At 38.6% G+C, this 22,505-nt stretch overlaps 1 protein-coding gene across 2 annotated transcripts; it reads right to left on the bottom strand.

The window, feature by feature from the left end:
- Positions 1-901: 901 nt before the first annotated feature.
- UBE2B (ubiquitin conjugating enzyme E2 B) lies at positions 902-22,064 on the bottom strand. Of its 2 annotated transcripts, XM_082725803.1 has the most exons (7): positions 21,617-22,064; positions 19,433-19,513; positions 17,908-17,933; positions 13,575-13,664; positions 8,707-8,795; positions 7,465-7,603; positions 902-1,299 (listed from the first exon to the last, which is right to left on the bottom strand). In XM_082725803.1, the coding sequence occupies exons 1-6, from the start codon at positions 21,658-21,660 to the stop codon at positions 7,475-7,477; spliced, it is 459 nt and encodes a 152-aa protein (XP_082581929.1). In that variant the 5' UTR covers positions 21,661-22,064; the 3' UTR covers positions 902-1,299; positions 7,465-7,474. The 2 variants fall into 2 exon arrangements, with proteins under 2 accessions (XP_082581929.1, XP_082581928.1); XM_082725802.1 differs by lacking the exon at positions 902-1,299 and having other exon boundaries at positions 6,259-7,603.
- Positions 22,065-22,505: the final 441 nt, after the last annotated feature.

The raw sequence follows: 22,505 nt of genomic DNA on the forward strand, positions 1-22,505 counted from the left end.
GTATTTTAAAGTTTCATCCTTTGTTTTTTTAGAATAGAAAGTGGCATAGAAATCTAAATTTTTGCATTGCAGCAGTCCTTGTAGTGTAGGCAAAATGGCCCACTCTTATGCTGAAGCTGGAGCTCACTGCAAGATACTGGCCTTGATATATGCAGTGCTGTCCAGCACGGTGTAAGAATCACATGAGATCATAGGAGGGGACACGGTAAACTGTTACCCTCAAGTAACAACTACAGAGCATCCTTTCTGTTAATGACTTTAGTCTTAAGACTCTGAGGAGCAAGTACTAACAGTACAGTTTAGGGTGCTCAGTTAACTGTGATACCCTTTTATATTAACCAGAAAATTGCTTTTTACAGTATTTATAGAGTTTATAGCCCACCTGATGAATTGTCTACCATTGTGGAGGCAAGGATTTTCCAAGATACATGTGGACCTGAGGCTTACCTATTCTATGGGCACTGGGGAGGATTCATTATCACTGCCCATCCTCTGAGGCATTGCTATTTGTAGTAAAGGGCACTGAAAATACACATTGTCACATCTGAAATGAAATTTATATTATTCTAAATGTCAGGTAACTTGGTGTTTTCTGTTGCTCAGCTCAAATCTCTGCTGGGTACCTTTTTGTCTGGAGATTCAACTTCTGGAATCTGAGGACTGTAGTCTAGGTATCATGTCATCTAGTCATGGCTCTTATCCTTGACTAGTTAAGGGACACCTTTTGGTTCTGTAGGAGTAAGACTAAACACAAATCTTAAGAGGCAAGGGTTTTAGAACTCAAGCAGATTGTGGTCATATGGAAATTGCTTCCTTTAATGAATACTGAATGTGCACTAAAAAATTTGCCCTCATGGAGATTATATATGTATTTCTATATATAGAAAATATAAAATATGTATTACATCTATAACAATATATTTAAAAACTTTATTTTACATATATATTTTTCATTCATATTCCTTGGGGGAAGAAAAAGAATCTCTCTGGGCTTGCTTTTCATTAAAGTAAAGAACAAGCAAGTGAAAGAGCCTATTTATTCATTTATTTAAGTGAAAAGCCCGACGAGGTCCTGTTTCTTCCCCAAAGTTTACTCTGTTCCTTCCAAGTTAGGACTTTCATGTCCAAGGGTGGCAGTATGTTGGCTGCCTTTCTCATTTTGGTTTAGTTTTTCTCACAATGTCAGCATTAGGGGCAGAGTCCTTCGCGTATGTGGTCTTGTCAGGGAGGGAGGTGGGCCTGAAGCCTTGCCCACAGACAGGACCAGCTGAGGTGGCAGGGGTAACAAGAATACATCACCTTTGGGAATCAAAATAAGAAAAGTAAAAATTGAGATGATTAAGTTCCCATTAGACAGAGCTGTAATTCTTAACATATCTTAGGCATGGACATGTGAACCAGAGTTTTTTTCCTTAGTGCTGGCAGGCAGAGGGCTCTTTAGAAATAACCTGGGTGGTCCCAGCCCAAGTTCCATCCTTCTTTCCCAGCCTAGGAAAGGTAGGCAAATGACCCCCAAAAGAACCTTGATTATGGTCTTCCAACCTAGTTGCCTAGGAGAAATGCTGTTAGGGCATCTTGAGGCAGACTTTGTCTTTCCCTGGTTTAGTGAAAGGGTGATTAACTGTAAGGAGGTCAACCTTGAACTGTTTGGGCCTACTGACTAAAGCCCTTGCTCTGCTGTGAATCCTAGCACCAAAATCTCACTGCGGGGACTGCATCTTCCTTTCTCTTTTATAACTTCTTATAATAAGAACATTTAACTGAACCTAGATGTGCACTGATAGATAAATTCCTTCTTCCTGATTTACTTCACTTCCGTGTAGGGATCTGTGAGGCGGGGGATGATTCTTTGATCTTTATTGGAGAATTTGGTGGAAAAATTTCTCCTTCAGTAACTGGCATTTAGTGAGCTCTCCCTGCTTCACTCCTACTCTATTCTCCTTTTGAGGCCAAGCTGTGGAAAAATGTTTCAACTAAAACTTACACAAAAGAAAAATGAGCACCCACAGTCACCCCCACAAGACCAGGCTCTGACCCCAAGGCTTCAGAAGGGCAGACCACATCAGTTCCAGTTGTGTGGTAGGGCCAGTCATGAGTTGGCACCCATTAAGTCCTCAGTAGCTATGCTGACAAAATGAAGGGCAACAGGCACTGAACAATTCAGCCTTAATCAGATGTCTGGCAGTCCCAGAGAGGGAGGTAAAAGCAAAACCTCCAGGATGGGGGTGGGGGTCAGCCCGTGGCCAGAGCTTATAGGTACACTGCAGTTCTCCCCTAACACTATGTGCCTTGGAACCCCTGTACCACTTGCATCTAGGGTCTGGGGGCTTGTGAAGGGTGTGGATATGCTCCTCTCCCCATGAACATGGCCTTTGCCCAAGTACTGGCATGGCAGGCTTACCTGAATGTCACCTTGTAAACCCATGGGACTTTATCTTTGGTGTGAACTGTGGGCTCCAGCTGACTGGGAACTGTTGGGCTTGATCCATCACCTATAGTCCCACTTCCCCTTAAACTACTTGTTTTCAACTTCTCAGGTGGTGAGACAATGACTCATGCTTCCTTCTACCTTTGTGTTTACCAAATTATTTCTAATGACTACATTCTACTTTTGTGACAAAACCGGAATATGCTCATCGGTGTCTCCAGAGGACTTGGAGCTTGAACTTTAGAGGTCCTCTGCTAACCTGCTGGCCTCCTGCCTAGGCCTGTGCATGTAATGCCACAGGTGTCTGGAAAGGAGTTTCCTAGTATTTGGATTTACATTCCAACCTTTAGAACTGTACTTGTATTGTTGCTCTTACAGCATGATCTGTCAGACTTGGTTTTGAGAAGGTGCCATGGGGATTGTGCTGTTCTCAAGCTGCTGAGTGCAAAAGAATATGCAGCCCATCAAAGAATCAATGTGTAAGGGCTAACAAAAGCCAGGGAGCGGAACTTTCTCCCTGAACAGATGGGTTCGTCAGCCTGTCACCGAGCCCTAGTATTGCCCTCACTGATCTTATTGGTTTGCAGAAGAACCCTTGTACCCACCCCTGGGAGAGAGATCGTCTTCATTCTAAAGGCAGCCTTTTCTAGAGAGTCTTGACTTGAAACCATAGCCTTACATACTCGTTCAGGTACAGGTCTATAACCATAACCCACTAAAACACAGCAGGGATTACTAATCCATCTTTTTCTGGAGGTGATATGGCCGAAGGTGACATGGGCTGGAATCTCTGATTCTTTTCCTATACTCTCCTCAGGATGTTATCAGGAAAAGAAGGTTCCAGTTCCTTGTGGTCTTTGTACTCATACTACTACAGTAACATAAAATCTCCCAACTCAGTTTTGTAAAATGACTTTATACAGAGACCAAATTTCTGCAAACCTCGCTGTATTTGATATTCTCTTAGTCAGGAGTGCAGCCAGTCCAATTCAGCTGGGGGCTCTGCTATTCTTGGCAAAAGGTCTTGTTTGTAACGGGGGAAGGGAAAGGGCAACTTACACCTTGAGCTTCAGACAGGAAGCAGCACTAAGAGGTCTGCCTTAAGTGCTCTTAATGTTTGCATTTGGGCAGCCTTCAAGACACCATAGAACCCTTTGGCATTCCAGGAAGAATGACAACTGAATGGTACAGGTTGATGGGACTAAGGAGATCCTTTCATAGATAGGCTTTGATCCCCTCTAGACAAGTACCCAACCCAGTGGCTTTAAGGATCCCAATCTTCCAGAAAAGAATTTAGGTAGTTAAACTCCCTCCCCAAGAGACTATAGAAGCATCATACTTGCTAAGACTGTCACCATACAAAGACCTCTCTAACTAGCTAAAGATTATTTCTTGTCACAGGGGCTCTGAAGTCTTCTCATACATATTATTGTACAAGTTACTGATAAAAGCCTCACATGGCCAAGCTTTACCACTCAACTAAGTGGCAGTTCTGACAGACCATACAGGCTTTTCACCCAAGGCTAAATCCTCCAAAAAAGAGGAAGCTTGGAGTTCCTCCTTCCAGGGTTCTTGATTTCAACCAGAAAGGAGCTAATGTTGCTGAGCTTGAGAAGTCATATACTCAAAAAGGTTTGCAAAGGACACAGCTAATTTGTCTTTCTGGCCCAACCTAAAAAAAGCCCTAGCCCATGCTATATATAGGAAATGTAAAAACTTCAAGAAGTTATTAACAAAATTGTTTTAAACCAATACAGCTGGGGTTGAGGAGAGGTAGAAAAATTACTCAAAGAGGAATGGCACACATTTGTATATTCTTTTTCAAAGGACAGAGAAAAAAGTAAACTCAATAAAACTGTTCCTAATCTCTTTCCTCCATGCCACATACTTGAATAACTAAAGAAAACTAATCTTTATTCCTATCTGACAGCAGTTTTTTCCTAACTAGATGGGAACTGAAGTAACAGAGCTACCATTTTGGCATAAGGCCCTTGCCTTATGGGCAATTTCTTTTGCCTTTAATAGCTTTGCAACTACTGACTTTATTTACATGATAATCCCCACATAACTGAGATTCCTCAGGGACTCTGCATTTCAAAATGCAACAGAAAGGAATTGTAATAAATACCACCAAGAACTAAAAAGTTGATCCCTATCTCTTAAAACCTGGGAGAACTGAGAGCTCAAAATACCTCAGACATAACTCTAAATTGTACATTATGAGCCCTAGGGTTCTTTCTCACAAGTACTAAATAAATCAATTAAGTAGACAGGTACTTTGTTTACTGAGCACAAAATACAGGCACCTTTAATTTTTTCCCTACTACCTTCCACCTACTTAACAGGAGTAAGATTTTTTAGGTCAGTTTCAGAAGTTACTCATGGAACTTTCATTGGGGTGTGTGGGGGGGCACAAACTCAAGAATATTTCCATGAAGGGGGAAAAAATTGGTCTATTGATAAGTCATAAGTTATAGTCCTTTATATCAGAGGCCAGAAGGTGTACCTATATTAAAAAAAAAAAGAGAGAGAGAGAAAGAGAGAGATAGAAAATGGTGGTCAAGAAAACTTCTTCACTGGATAGATACCAGTCTCTACCCAAAGTCTAAATCAACTAAAGCATTTTTAAAAAATGAGAGAGACATATTTAAGTCTAATAGATTTTCTAAAACTGGACTCAATATCTTAATATTTCTTGAGGGATAGTCTACTTCTTGGCTAAAAGACCAGACTGTCCAGGTACAAATCCCAGTTCTATACTTGCTAGCTGGCTTATCTTCAACAAATCACTTACTTATTCTCTCTGTACCTGTATTCCTCATCAGTAATATAATGGTATCTACCTCACAAGATTACTCTAAGTCTGAATTGTGATCACATACGTTAAAGTGCTTCAAATGGTGCTATGCACACAGAGCATTCTATGTTAGAAGTACTGTTACAGAGGAAGTATTACAAATGCATTTCAGCTTTAGCATGAATCCAACTTCATACCGAAGTAAACAACTTAGTTCTAGCCTCTTGCTGTAACAACACATTTATAAAGTCTACCTAGTTTAAAAGTAAACACTTCTTGTATGGTATAACCTTGTAAAAATTGAAGGTTTACATCTAGTACTCAACCAAAGAAACAGGAATCTGTTCCAAGGCTGAAGAAAAAAGTTCAGGAGTAACTGGGAGAAGATGAATCCTAAGAATTTTCTCCAGTGGGAATGTGGACGAGGTAGGAATTTTATGCATGTGTTGAATTTAGGACTTGGAGCTCAGCGACTCCCTGTTAAGGGAGATGTGAACCCCCCGTAATTATCAATACTTGAAATATTTCACTTTTCAATAGGAAAAGGAAAGCATATTAGGATAAAAATAGCTTTTGAAGCAGCAACCAAATAGCATTTAATGAAGTAAGAGGGGAGTACTCTCATATCTCCTGTATATTTTAAGAGTTTGTCACTGGATTAGATGTCTACAGAAGCTACACTTTGTCTCAGAGCTGAGTATGAAAGCATCACATTTACTATGACCAAGAAGTACCTGTAAGCATCTCTTTTTTTGGCCATTCATTCCAGCAAATGGACTCTTATTTGTATGAAAAGCTTCTAAGATCATACACTGACCCAAAATTTTGCCAGGTAATAGCTTTTAAAGGGAAACATCAGCACTTATCCTTCCAGTGTTAAACTTGGCTTAAAAAATAGAAGCTGTAGACACTGCAATCCTCGTCTTCCAATAGAGAAACTGTTAGCTTACTAAACTAGTTAAGAATAGGACAAGAAACTATATTGGGGTTACTCAAATAGCTGTTTTAACTACTAGAAAGACTACACAGGTGGTTCAACAGAATTTACTTGTATATTTTCCATTTTCTGTACTATTTGAAGGCATAGGATAGCTTTGTATTAGCTTTCTACAATACTGTGTTTTAAATTTATCCAGTAAACTAAGATGCAGTACAACTTTTATACAACTTAGGAGATAAAAAAAAAAAAATCTCCACAAGAGAAAGAAAGCAACTCAGCAGGCCCTGGTATTAAAACATTTTTCCAGAATAAACAGATATGCAATTGCATTAAAAGGCAGTTTTCAAATATTTTCAGTTACACCAAGATTCCTTCCAAATATCTGCCTTGCTAAACCAATGCAACCGATTCTTACTCAGTTAATAGTGGGGCATGGATTTTGGTAAATGTTTATGGTTTTACTTTCTTCATTATCAAAAATCTTTTAAAGTGCTATCAAGCAGCAAATAAGTTGCATTAGTTCTCTGCTTCCGGTAGAGGTGCCAATTCCTCATGGTAGAGGTACAAACTGTGAAATTGCAAAAGGTACAGTTTAACAGTAAGTAGTGCATGAAAAACAGTAACACGTGGCCTAAATACAGAGTTGGACAGAATCAAACCAGTTATGTCTATAATTGCTCAAGTGAAATGGATATAGTTTCATTCAAACATTTAAAATAAAGTCTGAAATTATAATTGGTGGTTAGAATCAAATTTGAAGAATTTCTTGATAAAATATAAATCTGTTCTTTTGAAATTGGAAATGAAACTATTAATTGATGGGAGAGCTAGAGACTTATTAACCCCTCCTACACAGATAAGGAAATAAGTGACAAAGTCTCTTGCACTGAAGTTATGTATTTTAACAGCTTTACATGTAATATTCATATATAAAAAACTTTAAGTGCTTTTCTCCAATTTAAAAATCTAAAGAATTCAAAAATAAGGCATTCAATATTTGAAAAAAGTACAGATTTACAAAATGTGTATTATTCTGTCATGAAAACTCCACACCAACATTATACACTTGGAAAAAAATACAAACAGGATATATTACAAATTTATGTAAGCAATAACTTAGTTCACACCATGCAATAAAAAGTACATTAATCAAGATACACAAGCTTTTGTAGGTTCTAAACTGAAGGACTTTTTTTTTTTTTTTCTGCAGAATCCTTAAAACCTGTGGCACTTAAAATTTGTTAGCCTTTCTACTGAGAGGTAAATTATACACAACAATGATGAAAAAAATTAACAGACCAGTTGTCTATTATGAATCATTCCAGCTTTGTTCAACAATGGCCGAAACTCTTTTCTCATATTCTCGTTTGTTTTCCTGATAAAGCTGTGCTGCCTGGCTATTGGCTGGACTGTTTGGATTTGGTTCATCCAGCAGAGACTGGAAGGAAAGAGAAAGGAAAAAATCTGTGGAGAGTTATTCTTTACATTAACATAGGTCAGATACCGAGCATACGGGTTGTACAAAAAACCAAATTATTCAGTAAAGAAATGGCAGATATTAGTGTATCTTCTGTATTTTCAGGTCTTAAATACTTTCAGAAATGGCTTGATCAATTCAGTAATTTCCTCCTGCTAGAGAACTGAAACTTCCAAAACACATAGTACTCAACTGCCTTAAAACCTCTAATTTCAAAGAAATTAGGAAAGAATATTCTTCAACATACTGAACTATTAGCCAAGAAATAAAAAGCTTGATTTGGTTAATATACAATACCTAGAAATAGCAACTAACATTTTCCGAAGTTAAACTCTATTTTTGTGGTTACAAATGTCTGACAGTAAGTTGGATAGAGAATCTTGTTTCATCAAGAAAACATACACTTCTAGCAGCAACGGAATGAAATAGGGAAGCTGAAAACAATGTTTATAAAACATGATAGGAAAAGCTTTAAAAAAAAAGGTCACAAACCAAAATTTTCCTTCTGCTCCTCTCACATCCACATAAACTAAAACATCCCTCATTCCACCTCTCCAAAATTGTCATTCAAGGTCAACTCTGAAATAATCTGCCAGTGTTTTTGGCAAATGGTAACACGATCTCTTCTTTTTTAATAGGATTTCTTGGATAGGCTATCATACTTAATGATTCTCTGCACTTCAGTTTCCTGAGGTCCCTATGGTTTTTCTAAGCAATCATCTTTCACTATTTCTTTCTTTTTTTTTTTTGGATTACTAATCATGTATTGATAAGAGGTTTTTCTTTCACTATTTCTAAGAAGTATTTTCCTTTTCCACATCCTGTGGCTATGCTGCATGGGCATAAATACCTACCTGTGAGAACACTTTATTTACACAAGGATCAGGAAAATGACTGTGGGTTTGATCCACTGTGGTCACTAACAAAAAAGCAGACCAGCTGTCTGCAAATTGTGGGGTTTTATCCAGGCTATGCCATTGGTTACCTGCTACTGCTCCTGAAGGAGCTGCCTGTATCCCACAGAATCTTGAAAAAAATGATCATGCAACCTAACACACCCTTACCTGAATTGATGTTAAGATAGAAGATACATCATATGTTGGACTCCATCGATTCTGAAGGATATCTAAACATATGCTACCATCAGCATACACTGCAAAGACAACACTAAAATTGGTTACCTATTAACTTTATCATATTTAACAGTTAAAAGAGAAATCTTTACCACAAACAGAATGCTTGGCCCAGTCAGAAGTTCTGAACATTGTTACCAAACCCTCCTGTCTCACAGGAAAACCAGTGTTAAAACTAAGGTCTCTTATTTTGCACCTTTTCATCAGGGAACTTGTCAGAGTTCAATTTTTTCAACACCCACCTTATAGCCTATCGGTTTGAATCTTCTATTTCTAAACTCTTTAAATAAAGCTCTTGAAAAAAAAAAAAACAAACAAACACCTTATTTTTTGACATCATAATTACTCTCCCAGAAATTATTCCTAAAAGAAATAAATGTAGACACATGAAGTTTTATTTATAGGAAGAGTTCACTATGATACGGTTTATAAGTGTTTATATACTGTTTATGGACCTAAAGAGGTGACTGGCTAACAGTACATTTATATAATCAATACCAATGTAGCCAACAGAAAAGATACACATCTACCCTCTGTTAACTGATACAGAAAGACATCCACAATGTAGACCACCTTAATAAGTTTTCAAATTTTAGAGGAAAATGACATTTTTTTTTTAAAGATTTTATTTATTTATTTGACAGACAGAGATCACAAGTAGGCAGAGAGGCGGCAGAGAGAGAGAGAGAGAAGCAGGCTTCCTGCTGAGCAGAGAGCCCGATGCGGGGCTCGATCCCAGGACCCTAAGATCACGACCTGAGCCGAAGGCAGCAGCCCAAACCACTGAGCAACCCAGGCGCCCCGAAAATGACATTTTTTACAAAATGTTTTAAGTATTTTCATTTGAAGTATAATTGTTTTCATTTGAAGTCTGTGTAGTTACAAAAACATTTGTAAGACTAAATGCCAAATTTAAGTACTGGTTCTAAGTAACAGGATTCTTGCATTTTATGATTTGTTTTATAATAAGAATGCATTCCTTTCATAATCAAAAAATAAAAATCCAGTGATTAACACGTTTAAATTCTAACATTTGGGAAGTTTTTTCCCCTCTTGAACTGATTATGTGAAAATACAACAAACATAAATCTTTACCCTCTTGTGAGACTCTATGTCTACATGACGTATTTCCAAAAGTAGAAATGCTACATTGACAAAGGATAAATGCATTTAATGTTACAGATACTGCCAACTTTGGAAAGCTTCACTGAGCAAGCCTGATCATCTTACATAAAGACAAGAGTAAGTAAGGCTTTTTGGGGGAGAGGAGGCAAATTATACTTAAATATTGTCATTTCTCAGGGCTCTCTCTATCCTCCATCCTTTTTCTTCTGGCCCAGTGTACACCCTCGGGGTGATGTTCTTCACTCTCATGGCCTCAATGACCATCCATGTGCTAGCTACTTACAGTTACTAGTTTTAGAGAGCCTAAGTGGGATGCCTGGGTGGTTCAATCAGTTAAGCAGCTGCCTTCGGCTCAGGTCATGATCCTGGGTTCTGGGATCAAGTCCCACAATTTTCAAATACTGATTTCAAGTATTTATGCCACATTAGGCTCCCTGCTCAGCAGGAAGTCCACTTCTCCCTCTGCCTGCTATTCTCCCTGCATGTGCTCACTCTCTAATAAATAAATAAAATCTTAAAAACAAAACAAACAAACAAAAAAAAACAGCACAGCTTAGTGTCTTATTATCTATCCCACAGGAACATCAAACTTGGCGGGTCTAAAAAACAATTATCACCTCTATAAGACCCATAAAAGTGCAAAATGATTTTTAAAGTTTTGAACTATTAACTATTTCTAAGAAATAATCCAAAAGTAAACCAGAAATCAAGCATCCATCAACTAATGAATAGATAAACAAGATACAATATATATCCAAATAATGAAATTTCCTTCAGCAATAAAAGGAAAGGAATACAATTACAGCACAGATGAACCCTGAAAACTATGCTAGCTGAAAGCAGTCAGTCACAAAAGACCACATGTATTACAGGATTTCATTTATAAGAAACGTCCAGTACAGGCAAATCTACAGAGGTAAGAAAATAGGACTGCCTAGGGCTAGGGTGCTGGGATAAAGGGGAGTGATTGCCAACTGTCACAGAATTTTTGGGAGAGAATGAGAAAAATGTTCTAAAATTGATATGGTGACAGTTGTACAACTCAATGTACTAAAAACCACTGAACTGTAAAATTTAGATGAATGAACAGCACAATATGTGAATTATATTTCAAATAAAGATGCTTAAAAAGTGCATCAGAAAGTTAGTAAAAAAGTACCAGTTAAAGAAAAAAAGGGAAACCACTATTATGAAGGAGTAAGAAAGTAAGAAATAATCAAATACACTGTTTCCCCAAGGATGAAAATACCATACCTCCATACACAGAACCCCTGGCACATTGTACAGTCTTTCCCACCTTCATTTACAGAGCCTTATTACTACATTGTGGGTCAATTCAGTAGTAAGTTTTCGATTACAGTGGAATAAATATTAAGTGATTCCTTCTGAAAGTAAGTTAACTGATGGGGAAGACCATATTTAAATGAGCCAAGGTTACAAAAAGGAAAGCTTAAATATTTTGGAAAGTCTTTTGTAGAGTAATTTATAATCCAGGAATATACAGGTATTAGAAGTAAATAGGAAATTATAGAAGAGCAGATTTAATTACAAAGAGTCAGTCAGAAATCATAGAAAACAGGAATAAAAAATTTCTCCAGGGGTGCCTGGGTGGCTCAGCTGGTTAGGCATCTGCCTTGAGCTCAGGTCATGATCCCAGAGTCCTGGGACTAAGACCCACATTAAGCTCCCTGCTCCTCAGGAAGCCTGCTTCTCCCTCTCTGCCTGCCCCTGCCTGTGTTCTCTGTGTCGAATAAATAAATGAAATCTTAAAAAGTAAATAAAAAAATTTATTTCTCCACATAAAAATAGGAATGATAGAAAAAATAAAAAACTGTACTTAAAAAAACCCTTAAAAACGTACGAACCTTTGACCCAGTAATCCCACTTCTAAAAACTTGTTCTATAATAATATTCATGGTTATTTGGAAAGATTTTCAAGAATGTTCTAAGTGCCAATTAAAATTACAAACAACCTGGGGCACTTGGGTGGGAACTGAATCTTGATTTTGGCTCAGGTCTTGATCTTAATATTGTTTAATATTAAATTATATTAATATTAAGTTATTAATATTCAGTTTAATATCATGAGATAGAGCCCCATGATAGGCTCCACCTTGAACATGAAGCCTGCTTAAGATTCTCAATCTTGGGGCACCTGGGTGGCTCAGTGGGTTAAACCTCTGCCTTCGGCTCTGGTTATGATCTCATGGTTCTGGGATCAAGCCCTGCATCGGGCTCTCTGCTCAGCCAGGAGCCTGCTTCTCCCTCTCACTCTCTGCCTGCCTCTCTGCCTACTTGTGATCTCTGTAAATAAATAAAATCTTAAAAAAAAAAAATTCTCACTCTCCCCCTCTTTGCACCCCTCCCCCCGAACTTGCACTCTCTCTCAAAATAAAAAATATTTTTAAAAAGATTTTATTTGAGGGACGCCTGGGTGGCTCAGTGGGTTAAGCGGCTGCCTTCGGCTCAGGTCATGATCCCAGCGTCCTGGGATCGAGTCCCACATCAGGCTCCTTGCTCTGCAGGGAGCCTGCTTCTCCCTCTGCCTCTGCCTGCCTCTCTGCCTGCCTGTGCTCGCTCTCACTCTCTCTCTCTCTTACAAATAAATAAATAAAATCTTTAAAAAAAAAAAAAAAAAAAAAAGATTTTATTTGACAGAGATCACAAGGAAGCAGAGAGACAGGTAGAGAGAGAGGGAGAAGCAGGCCTCCCACTGAGCAGAGAGCCTGACGGAGGCAGGGCTCGAGCTCAGGACCCTGAGATAATGACCTGAGCTGAAGGCAGAGGCTTTAACCCATTGAGCCACCCAGGTGCCCCTAAAAAATAAAATCTTTAAAAAACCCTGAAAATCACCAAAAACTGGACAGACTGATTATGGTAACCTCACAGAACATTTATGCAGCCATTAAGAATGATGCAAAAGAATATTTAATAAGGAAAGATATTCACAGTTCATAAAAATGTTACTTAATTACATACAATATGATCTCAATTTTGTACAAGCATTTATTTATACTTATTATTTTTAGATTTTATTTATTTGAGGGGGGAGAGAGGGAGGGGGAAGAGATCACAATGGGGGAAAGGTTAAAGGGAGAAGCAGACTCCCTACTGAGCAGGGACCCCAATGTAGCTGATCCCAGGACCGTGGGATCACGAGGCAAGCCAAAGACACTCAACCAAATGAGCCACCCAGGTGCCCTCTTTGTATTTTTAAAAGATTTTTATTTATTTATATTTGATAGAGAGATCACAAGTAGGCAGAGAGAGAGAGGGAGGAGGCGGCTTCCCACTGAGCAGAGAGCCCGAGGTGGAGCTTGATCTCAGGACCCTGAGATCCTGACCTGAGCCGAAAGCAGAGGCTTAACCCAGTAAACCACCCAGGCGCCCCATATTTTTTAAAAAGCTAAATTTTAAGCAAAAATTTTTTGGTATCCTTCTATTTCTACAAATAAATAGTATTATTTTAAAATCAAAAGTATTAAGACAAAACAACTTTACCTGAAATTTGGAACCTTCTAAAGATTTTAGGCTACAAAAACGTAGCTAATACTGACATGGAAGCAACATCCTGAAGTGGCCTGTTGCAGTAAGAGTTATGGGGCAAGGCCTAAAAGGAAGGAAAGAACTCTTTCCCCCCCATCATTTATAAAGTTTAATAAAATGTTACTTACCATTTGGATGAAACATTTTGGATAAAAACCTAACAGTTGGTGGTTTATTTGGATACTCTTCAGAAAATTCTATTACTAGTTTAAAAGTACCTAGATAGAAAAAAAAAAATCAGAATAATTATGGTAAAGAAAAGCATTACTTTTTAAACTCTTCATCAATGAATTCCCAACCCATACTGGTTTTTGTACAACCACACAAAAAGTAATGTCAATTCTGGCTTAGCACATAAAACATATGAAATATACTTTGATTTACGTTAGACTGGTAACACAGCACTGGCAAGCACTTGGGAACACACACTTTCATGTGCTATTGGGTGGGAATGTTAAACTGCCATATTTTTGGAAGGCAATTTGGCCCTAGCTACTGAAATTTAAAATGCACATTTGGGAAACTACAGCTAGTTTATTATAGCTTAGAAGGGGGTATGCCAAAGGATTTTAAGAAGGGCTAACTACCACATGACAAAGGACTTCGATCAGAGGCATGGACATTACTCTGAAAGATCTTTCCCATCCCCTTACAAATCCTTTCACTCAAATATGCCAAGAACCAATAAGTATTAATGTAACTGCCTACTGTGGTTATAGTCCAACATGGTACATACACTCTTGTAAAGTGGTATTTTATGGTCAGTACAGACAGGATTTTTAAAAAATTATGCATTCTAACAAAGTCAATCTGTTCACAGCGTACAAAGTAGAACTCTCAACTCTAATTCTATTTTGCAGAAATAACTATTATTACTGGGTTTTTCTATGTTTTTCTATATTTCTATCCTGTTTATTCACTATCCAGAGTTCTTTTATTTTGAGGACATCCACCTGAAGGTTGGAGAGGTGTTCTACCTACAACCCCTTGGACATACTCAGTAAAATCGAGACTTATTCTTAATGAAGTCAATAAAAAAGTTTAAACCATTCCAGATGTCTCTAGAAGGTTCATCCCGATTTCAACAATGTAGTTTTAAAAAACAAAACAAAAATCCATTCTTGTATTTATTTTATCCAATATTTTATCTATATATTTGGTATACAGCCTCTACCTTTTTACATTGTTTTTGCTGCTGGAAATCTGGGATTAGGGAAGCCAAAGATATACACAAAATCAAAAGTGGTTATCTATTTCATACTCTGAATACATCAGAGTTGTTATGAAAAGTACAGTTAAATAGTGAAGATAGTCTTTATGTATTTTCAAAGTGTACATTTTAATTTGCTTTAATTAAAAAAACTTACTGCAAAAAATTTCAGCCCACAAATATGAACAGCAATTTTCAAGTTTTTTTCTGCCCACTTTATGGAGTCTCAGGACCCCTTTATACTCTTATTCCCAAACTTCCAATGGGAAGTCAACTGAAGGTGAAGCTGGGAAGGGACACATATGACAGCATACCATTTTACAGATTTCCACCAAAAATGAAAAATAATTTCATTTTAAAATACTGGCTCCTCAATAACTAACTTGCAAAAATTCCCAATTTTTAACAATCTGTTATGAATCAGTACAAACTGCCTCCAGCACGCTGCTGAATGTAACTATCAGTATTTCTTACACTAGACATATTTAACTCATGAATTTTTTAAGTAATTTCTATGCTCAGTGTGAGGCTCTAACTCATGACCAAGATCAAGAGTCACGTGCTCTACCGACTGAGCCAGCCAGACACCATAACCCAGAAAATTTTTCCAAATATTCATTCATTCATTACTGTAAACTCACTACACATTAACTTAAATGACATTTAATGAAAAGTAATGTGTTTCCCCACCAAGTTAGTGAGAGGCTTAGCACTGTCTCACATTTTTGCAATTCTCTTTAATGACTGGCTTAAGAGAAGACAGCTGGACTCTCTCAGCTGCTTCTACATTTTATCTGTTGCAATATGCTGTTCTGGGAGGAGGCTGAAAAAAACAAAGTCTCACAAAAATATGTAAGTGAAAAAAGTATTTTCCTATTTTTTTCAGATAATTGTAAAATATTCCTTTTTGATTACTATAGTAAGAAAGTGGTAGGTTTTTAAGGGTTAATTGCAATGTAGAATCTGAAATCACACACATTTTTGCATCAGTTACACCAAAATCTGTTACAAGCTGCATAAATGTCTGATTCATCCCTAATTTTCTATTATACACTGGTCATTCAGAAAATATTGGTTCAATGAATGATACAATTGTTGTAAACCTTGGGGCATTTCATTAAATACTATCCAAAAACAAATCACAATTAGGTAATACCACCTACTGATGTTATCTGAGATGTCTTGAAGTACTGGGAAAGGTTACTTTATCAGTAGCAACAATACTGTCACTTTCCTTGATCTAACAGCTCACTTCAATCACTTGAGTACGTCTGCCAAACAGTGCGTCTGCCAAACAGTTGAATCTAAATTATCAGTTTGTCTCTCATTCATTCAAGTAAAAATGTTCCATGAAAATAAGTTTAAGTTGCAACTCAAACAACTGCAGAAGTGCTTTTCCTCCAGAAAATCATTACAAGAAGTGTTTTATGCATACTTTCTGCTTCATCACAAAGAATATTTTAAGAATGTATACCCAAGGGTCAGAATGGTAATAGTATCTATTCTTCATCAAGAACATTTATTTCTTTTTGCAATCAAGACAAAAAAATTTTAAGTGAAAGTGGCAGTTTTTAAAAATGCAAAGAACATGGGCACCTGGCTGGCTCTGTTGGTGGAGCGTGAGGCTCTTGATCCCAGGGTTGTAGGTTTGAGCCCTGCACGTTGGGTGTAGAGATTACTTTTACCCTCCCCCCCCACCAAAACCAAACCTAAAGAAATTTTAAATTTATAAATAAATAAATTAATAAAGCGACTATTAGTACAGTTTAGAGCCACTGTGTTGATCTGGGCCAGGATACTAAACTACATAGGTCCAGTTTTAGCAACTTATGTTTCTGTATCACCAGTACAAATGCTGATACAGTAAAAAGGGCAAATGTCTTAGTGTTGGTGTAAAGACAGTTTTAATTACAAAGAATCCATGGAACAGTCTTAGGGACTAAAAGAAGGGGTTCATGGACTACCCAAGAACCCCCTATATGCAAAAAGCTGAAGTCCTTAAGTACTTCTCTTCCATTCCTTACCCCCACCTTAGCGGTAACCACTTTGAAAAGTGTGTTCATACAACCCTTTAATACACACACACTTGCATCCCTGTATTTGGTAAAAATGTAATGCAACATGTATCATTCTGAAACTTTGTCTCTTGAGACTTATTTCCAGATCTACCTTACTGTTTATTCCACAATCTAAATACATTATAAATTTGCTTAACCATTTTTCCCTATTAGGCATTCAGGTTATGTCTTTAAAAACAGCACAATCAATCTTTTTTTTTTTTTTTTTAAAGATTTTATTTATTTGACGGAGAGAGAGAGATCACAGGACAGGGCAGCAGGCAGAGAGAGCAGGGGAAGCAGGCTCCCCACTGAGCAGAGAGCACGATGTGGGGCTCGATCCCAGGACCCTGATATCATGACCTTAGCTGAAGGCAAAAGCTCAACCCAAAGAGGCACCCAGGCACCCCTACATTTAGTATCTTTGTGTAAGTATCTTCAATGGGTTAGTGTTCTAGTGCCATTTTGATCATTAAAAATCTGTTCAACAATTCTTAAAACTTTATGTTATAATTAAGGAAAATCTAAGAACCTGGTTAAAATCAATGATGAAAAGCTCAATTATAAACATGTATCAGAACCAGTTTTCCATTTTTCTGGCTCTTGGTGAAAAACTAAATTTAAGAGGCAAAGGATTCCACAGAATGCTAACTATTTATGGGTATCAAAAGTAAGCTGTACATGCAGCTACTGGCAGCTATGTTATCTTTTTTTTTTAAGATTCAAAAAATTTTTATTTTTAGGTAATCTCTGCACCCAATGTGAGGCTTGACCTTACAACCCTGCGACTGAGTCACACGCTCTACTAACTGAGCCAGCCAGATGCCCCAGCTACATATGTTTAAGAACAATTTCAGTTAAAAAAAAAAAACCAAAAAACAAAACAATTTCAGTTCAACACCTTATCAACATAGATAACAATGTTAAAAAAGCATGATTATCCTCCTTTACCATCTAGCCCTATAGTTCTACAGCCAATTACCAAAATGACACAAAGAGCTGACAATGAAGATGGTCAAGCTGATGTGGAAAGAAAAGACCTTTATGAACTAGAAATTCTCAGTAGCATTATTTAGTTTTAATTTGACCTAATAACAACAGAAAATAGTTTTAAGGTAGATATGTTAGTATTATAATTTCCTACTTAAAAGCAGTGTTCTAATACTACAGAAAACGTAATTGAGAATGACTTACCATCTTCAAAGGGTGTCCCTTCTGGTCTGAAAACGAAAAGATTTCTGATTAAAAAAGGTTTCATTCTGCCTTTTCCTGATTTTTTTTTTTTTTTCTCTCTCCTAAAGTAGACTTCAAGCCCAGTGCTGAGCCCAACATAGGGCCCAATCCTAAGACCCTGAGATCCAAAATCTGAGCTGAGATCAAGAATCAGCTACCCAACTGAGCCACCCAGGTGCCCCGTTTTCTTGATTTTTAAGAGTGGAAAGGATAAACTCAAACAGAGAAAGAGGGGCTCATTTTAATGACCTGTGGAGTTTTAAGATATTGTTTAGTATTATCCTAGCCCTATATTTTTATAGACACAGGTATAAGGAGTAACTATTTTCTAAGTTTTCATGTTTTAGCACACAATTTTAGCACACAATTCAGTTCATAAATACCAACCAGTCATTTTGTAAATGTGTATTCTTAAAAGAAAAATACTCGTATTTTCAGTTTACAACAATAAGATAGAAATACCCTTTAAGGTAACTGTACCAAACCGAAGTGTCCTGCTTCCCAACAAAGCAACAGCTCTGTTCAAAACAGCTAGACAGAACTGACTGTAACGAAGAAACCTCACTTTCTTTTGCTTAAATCTTTTCCCTGCCTCCACATCCCAATTTCATCTTTCCTAAGCAGCACCATCAAGGTTCAATTATTTTTTGCAAGTTAGCCTGAATTTAATATTTAATATAATCTCTTTAGAATAAACTAACTTTTCACTACTATTTAACTTGTAACTAATTCAATGGCAACTCAGAATTCCACTTATGAAGGTGTTCCTTCCTTTAAAGTTTTAGTGCAAACCCTAGTTTTGAAAAGTGTGAAAAAAGAAAGACCAAGCCCAGAAAAACAGAAGAAAAGGCGTAAGGAAATTTTAAATCAGGAAGCATATACGTGGGGTGCCTAGCATGTAATGTGGTTAAGCAGCCAACTCTTGATTTAAACTCAGGTCATGATCCTAGGGTTGTTGAAACTAAGCCCCGTGTAGGGCTTGGCAATAGCTGTGGAGCCTGCTTTAGATTTTTTTTCCCCCTCTCTCTGCCCTTCTGTTCCCATCCCCCAACCTGCTTCTCTTGGGGGAAAAAAAAAAAAAGAAAGAAAGAAAAGAGCAATTCTCATAATATATATAATGTATTAAGCATTTTTTGTTAATTCTTGCCACACTGGAAACTCTGAGCATTTTTTAATTCTTAGTCTTTTTGTATTTTTAAAAGAATGAAATGCAAGCATAAACATTTTGGTACATTTTGTACAAAATAACTTACCCTTTCTTTTTAGTTTCAAATGATATTTTTAATCAGGTAAAACCCAGTGATTATAAAATCACAGGCAGTAACACCAACACAAATTTTACTTAACTGCAAAAACACTTCGCAGAATTTTAAAAAAAAATTTGCAGCTTTTGTAAGAGTCCCTGATTCCACTTCAGCCTCTGCCTAATTGACACATTCACTTTCCTTAAAGAATTACTATACCTATCATTTATCATTCTACTCACCCAAATATAACTGCATTCCACTGCATAATATTGTTTTCAGATGGTGCACCACTGACACCCACAGGTGGGTCCTCTTGCAACCTAGAAATCCACAGTAGTAATTTTCAAAGTTGAACATTAAGGTCACTACGCAGGCCAAAGAGAACCGTTATGGACTATTCTACCTACTTTGACACAAACTAAGTCATTTCCTTGTTCTTGTGTTGAGGTGGACTAAACCATATGACTTAAAAATCAATCAACCACGTATATACTTATTAAATACCTCTCCAAACTGTCTCAATTCCAAAGAGCTTTGGACTCAATACTCTCTGATTATGAAGGTCAAGATGTATCTTCGGGAAGTGATGCATACAGACTGCCATTAACAGTAAAAATTAAAAGCCCCAAGTGCAAAAACCATTTTCACAGACCATCTTTTTTGCTGCTGTAAATATGGAAAAGGCGGTCTGTGTGAGTCTAAACCATTGCTACCAATGCAACATGGCCACCAACCCCCCACACCAAGGCAAACATTAAATGGCTGAAAACACTAATATTCAATTTAATTAGCAAACTAGTTTTAAACAGGAGAGTAGCTTTAATCCATTTGCTTCAATTAGCAATAGCTTTTAAAATAATCAAGCCTCAGTTATGTTTTTCATCTGCCCCTATTTTAAAGATCTGCACTACAGCTAAATCTACCTCTCCTATCAGTTGACCCGATACAAGGCTACCTTCCAACATCTGTCACAATCAAATTCTCATAACCTGAAAACCCTTGGAAAACTACCAAAGGAGCCCTGTGGAGATGGGCAGTAAGAAACCAGAGCAACAATGGACATAAACTGGAAGTTTTATTACATGGCTTTCACTCATCGGAGTTAACATGAAATTTGATTTTAAGCTGGAGAAGACAACTTTTGCACCAAACAGAGCATCTCCTTGCAAAGGCTGTCATTTCAACAGAAAAATAAACGAGACTCTTTATACACATATCTGTATGTAGTGATTGTCATAGGACATGATACTTTGAATTAGGCTTTTCAAATAGTTTTCAGTCAGGCTCAAACACATCAAGCCACGACGACTAGAAGCCTTTAAAGAATAAGGCTGCTTCTCGCCCACCAAAGGTAAACGGCTAATTACAAATACATTCAATGATAAAACTGCCCAAAGCCCAAAAGAACGGCCTCCAAATGCCTCACCTATGCCCTTATAATGGCAAAGTTGAAAGGTTACTTCCTGAGCAGCTAACCTAAGTTTTTACACTAGATATTTTGTCTCAATCAGGGCAGATCTCTCCAGAAAAACAAAAACAAAAACAAACCACACTCAAAAATGTGCAGTGGATCGTAATGCTAAGTTTTCTCATTTTTCCCCCGTACCTCCAAGCATTCAATCAAAGGTAAACAACTGAAAAAAAGTCAATTCCTCCTCACTAACCCAAGCACCACCTAACAAAACCCTATTTTACAAAAGGAGGCCCAGGGAGTATCGGGTTAGCGCCAGTCTCCAAGAAGGCATTTTTCCAGACTTTGGAGGCTATAGATAGGGCTTTAGACACCAGGCCACAGAGCTGAGTTCCAGAAGGCACTGGCATCCCGGGCTGCCAGCCCGAGTCCCAGGTCTCTAAGCCAGTTCTCAAGGTCCTTTCGGGCGGGTGAGGGAGAGTCGGGTTTCGGAAGATGGGTTAACAACCTCCGGACCTCGCGCTGCAGACCCCACCCTCACTGCAGAAAGAATGGGAGGGGCGCTTTTCGCCCCAACCCGGCCCCTCAGCGAAGACCGCAGGGCTATCCAGGAAAACTGGTGCAGCAAGCAAGAAAAAAGATTCTGCAAGGATCGGCTTCTGGGGGACAGGGGCGGACACGACAGGATGCAAGGGCGCAGAGATGAGGCTTGAGCTCTAGGGCCAACGTCGGGCAGCTGACCCAAGTGGGCAGCGGGGAATCCTTGGACAGACCACAGCCATCTTTCTACCTCTGGGGGCGGGGGGCGGTAATCAAAATTTCTTGCGTCGGAAAAATGAGCAAGCAAGGATGGGGGAGTGCGAATGCGGGTTAGGACTGGGCTTCCGTCGGTACCGCTGGGCCCACGGTCGGCCCTCATAGGGTTATAAGAGGAAAGTGTCCCGGATCCCCGCCCTGCAGCCCCACAGCTATGGGGAGGAGCCTTCAACCAGGCGAAGATGAGGGCCCTTACCGCTTGAAATCCCGCATGAGCCTCCTCCGGGCCGGAGTCGACATGCTCCCCAGCTGCCCCGCGGTCAGTCTGAAAGAAAAGAGTCCCGCGCAGCCCCCCCACCCCCCGGCGCGGCGGCCGAATCACTGAGGGTCACCGCCGCCGCCGAGGCTGCACAAACAACCCTGCAATGACGTCTCCCTCCGCCGCCTCCAGATCCCTCCGCCCTCCGCCAGTACCACGGAGTGAGGGGTGAGGGAGAAGGGCACGGGACGTATGAGAGCTCGTTACGGCAGCTTTTGCGCAGGGTTCTATCCATTTGGGCTTCCCGATATAATCGATAAGTCCGTGTTCTCTGTTCTCAGTCTGGAGAGTGTGGATTAAGAAATCCCGAAACCGAAACACCATCCTGTGTCTCCCCCTTTCAGTACTTAAACTCGACCGGGTGGGGACAGAGAGGCGCATCCGGGGCCAGAGACTATAGGGAAAGGAGGTGGGATGACGTAAGATCACGTGACTGCCGGCGGCGTTGTCAACAATCCACCCCTGAGGGGGAGGGGACGAAGTATCTAGAACCACGTGTCCCTCTGACGAGATTAGAACAGATCACGTGGGAGCGTCGTCTGACTGTCAGTCAGTTCTATGGAGCAAATGATTAAATTTATGGGTGTGCGGACGGGGAGAGGTCTTTTCTAGTTTTTCCTCCAGTTTGGTTCATGAACAGGGTTGGCGATCATGGCAGAAGCAAAGCTTGTTTTATTTCTTAATTCTTTAAAACAGAGCCCAAAATAATATAGATTTAAAATCTTTTCTTGTTGCTTCAATGGCTTATCAAATCTGATACAGGGGGCAGAGAGAAGGAACTTCCATTTTTTTAATAGTAAGTGCAGCATTGCAATATTAAGGCCCA

This window comes from Mustela nivalis, assembly GCF_964662115.1.
Source record: "Mustela nivalis genome assembly, chromosome: 3".
In the NCBI taxonomy this organism is placed as follows: domain Eukaryota; kingdom Metazoa; phylum Chordata; class Mammalia; order Carnivora; family Mustelidae; genus Mustela; species Mustela nivalis.

Bases quoted from the DNA above. Each gene is read 5' to 3' on its own strand.
- UBE2B (XM_082725803.1), bottom strand. From the start codon at position 21,660: ATGTCGACTCCGGCCCGGAGGAGGCTCATGCGGGATTTCAAGCG. The intron at 13,665-17,907 runs GTAAGTCATTCT...TTTTCTATCTAG, and splicing joins AGGGACACCCTTTGAAGATG to GTACTTTTAAACTAGTAATA. The intron at 7,604-8,706 runs GTAAGGGTGTGT...CTTTCCTTCCAG, and splicing joins CTATCTTAACATCAATTCAG to TCTCTGCTGGATGAACCAAA.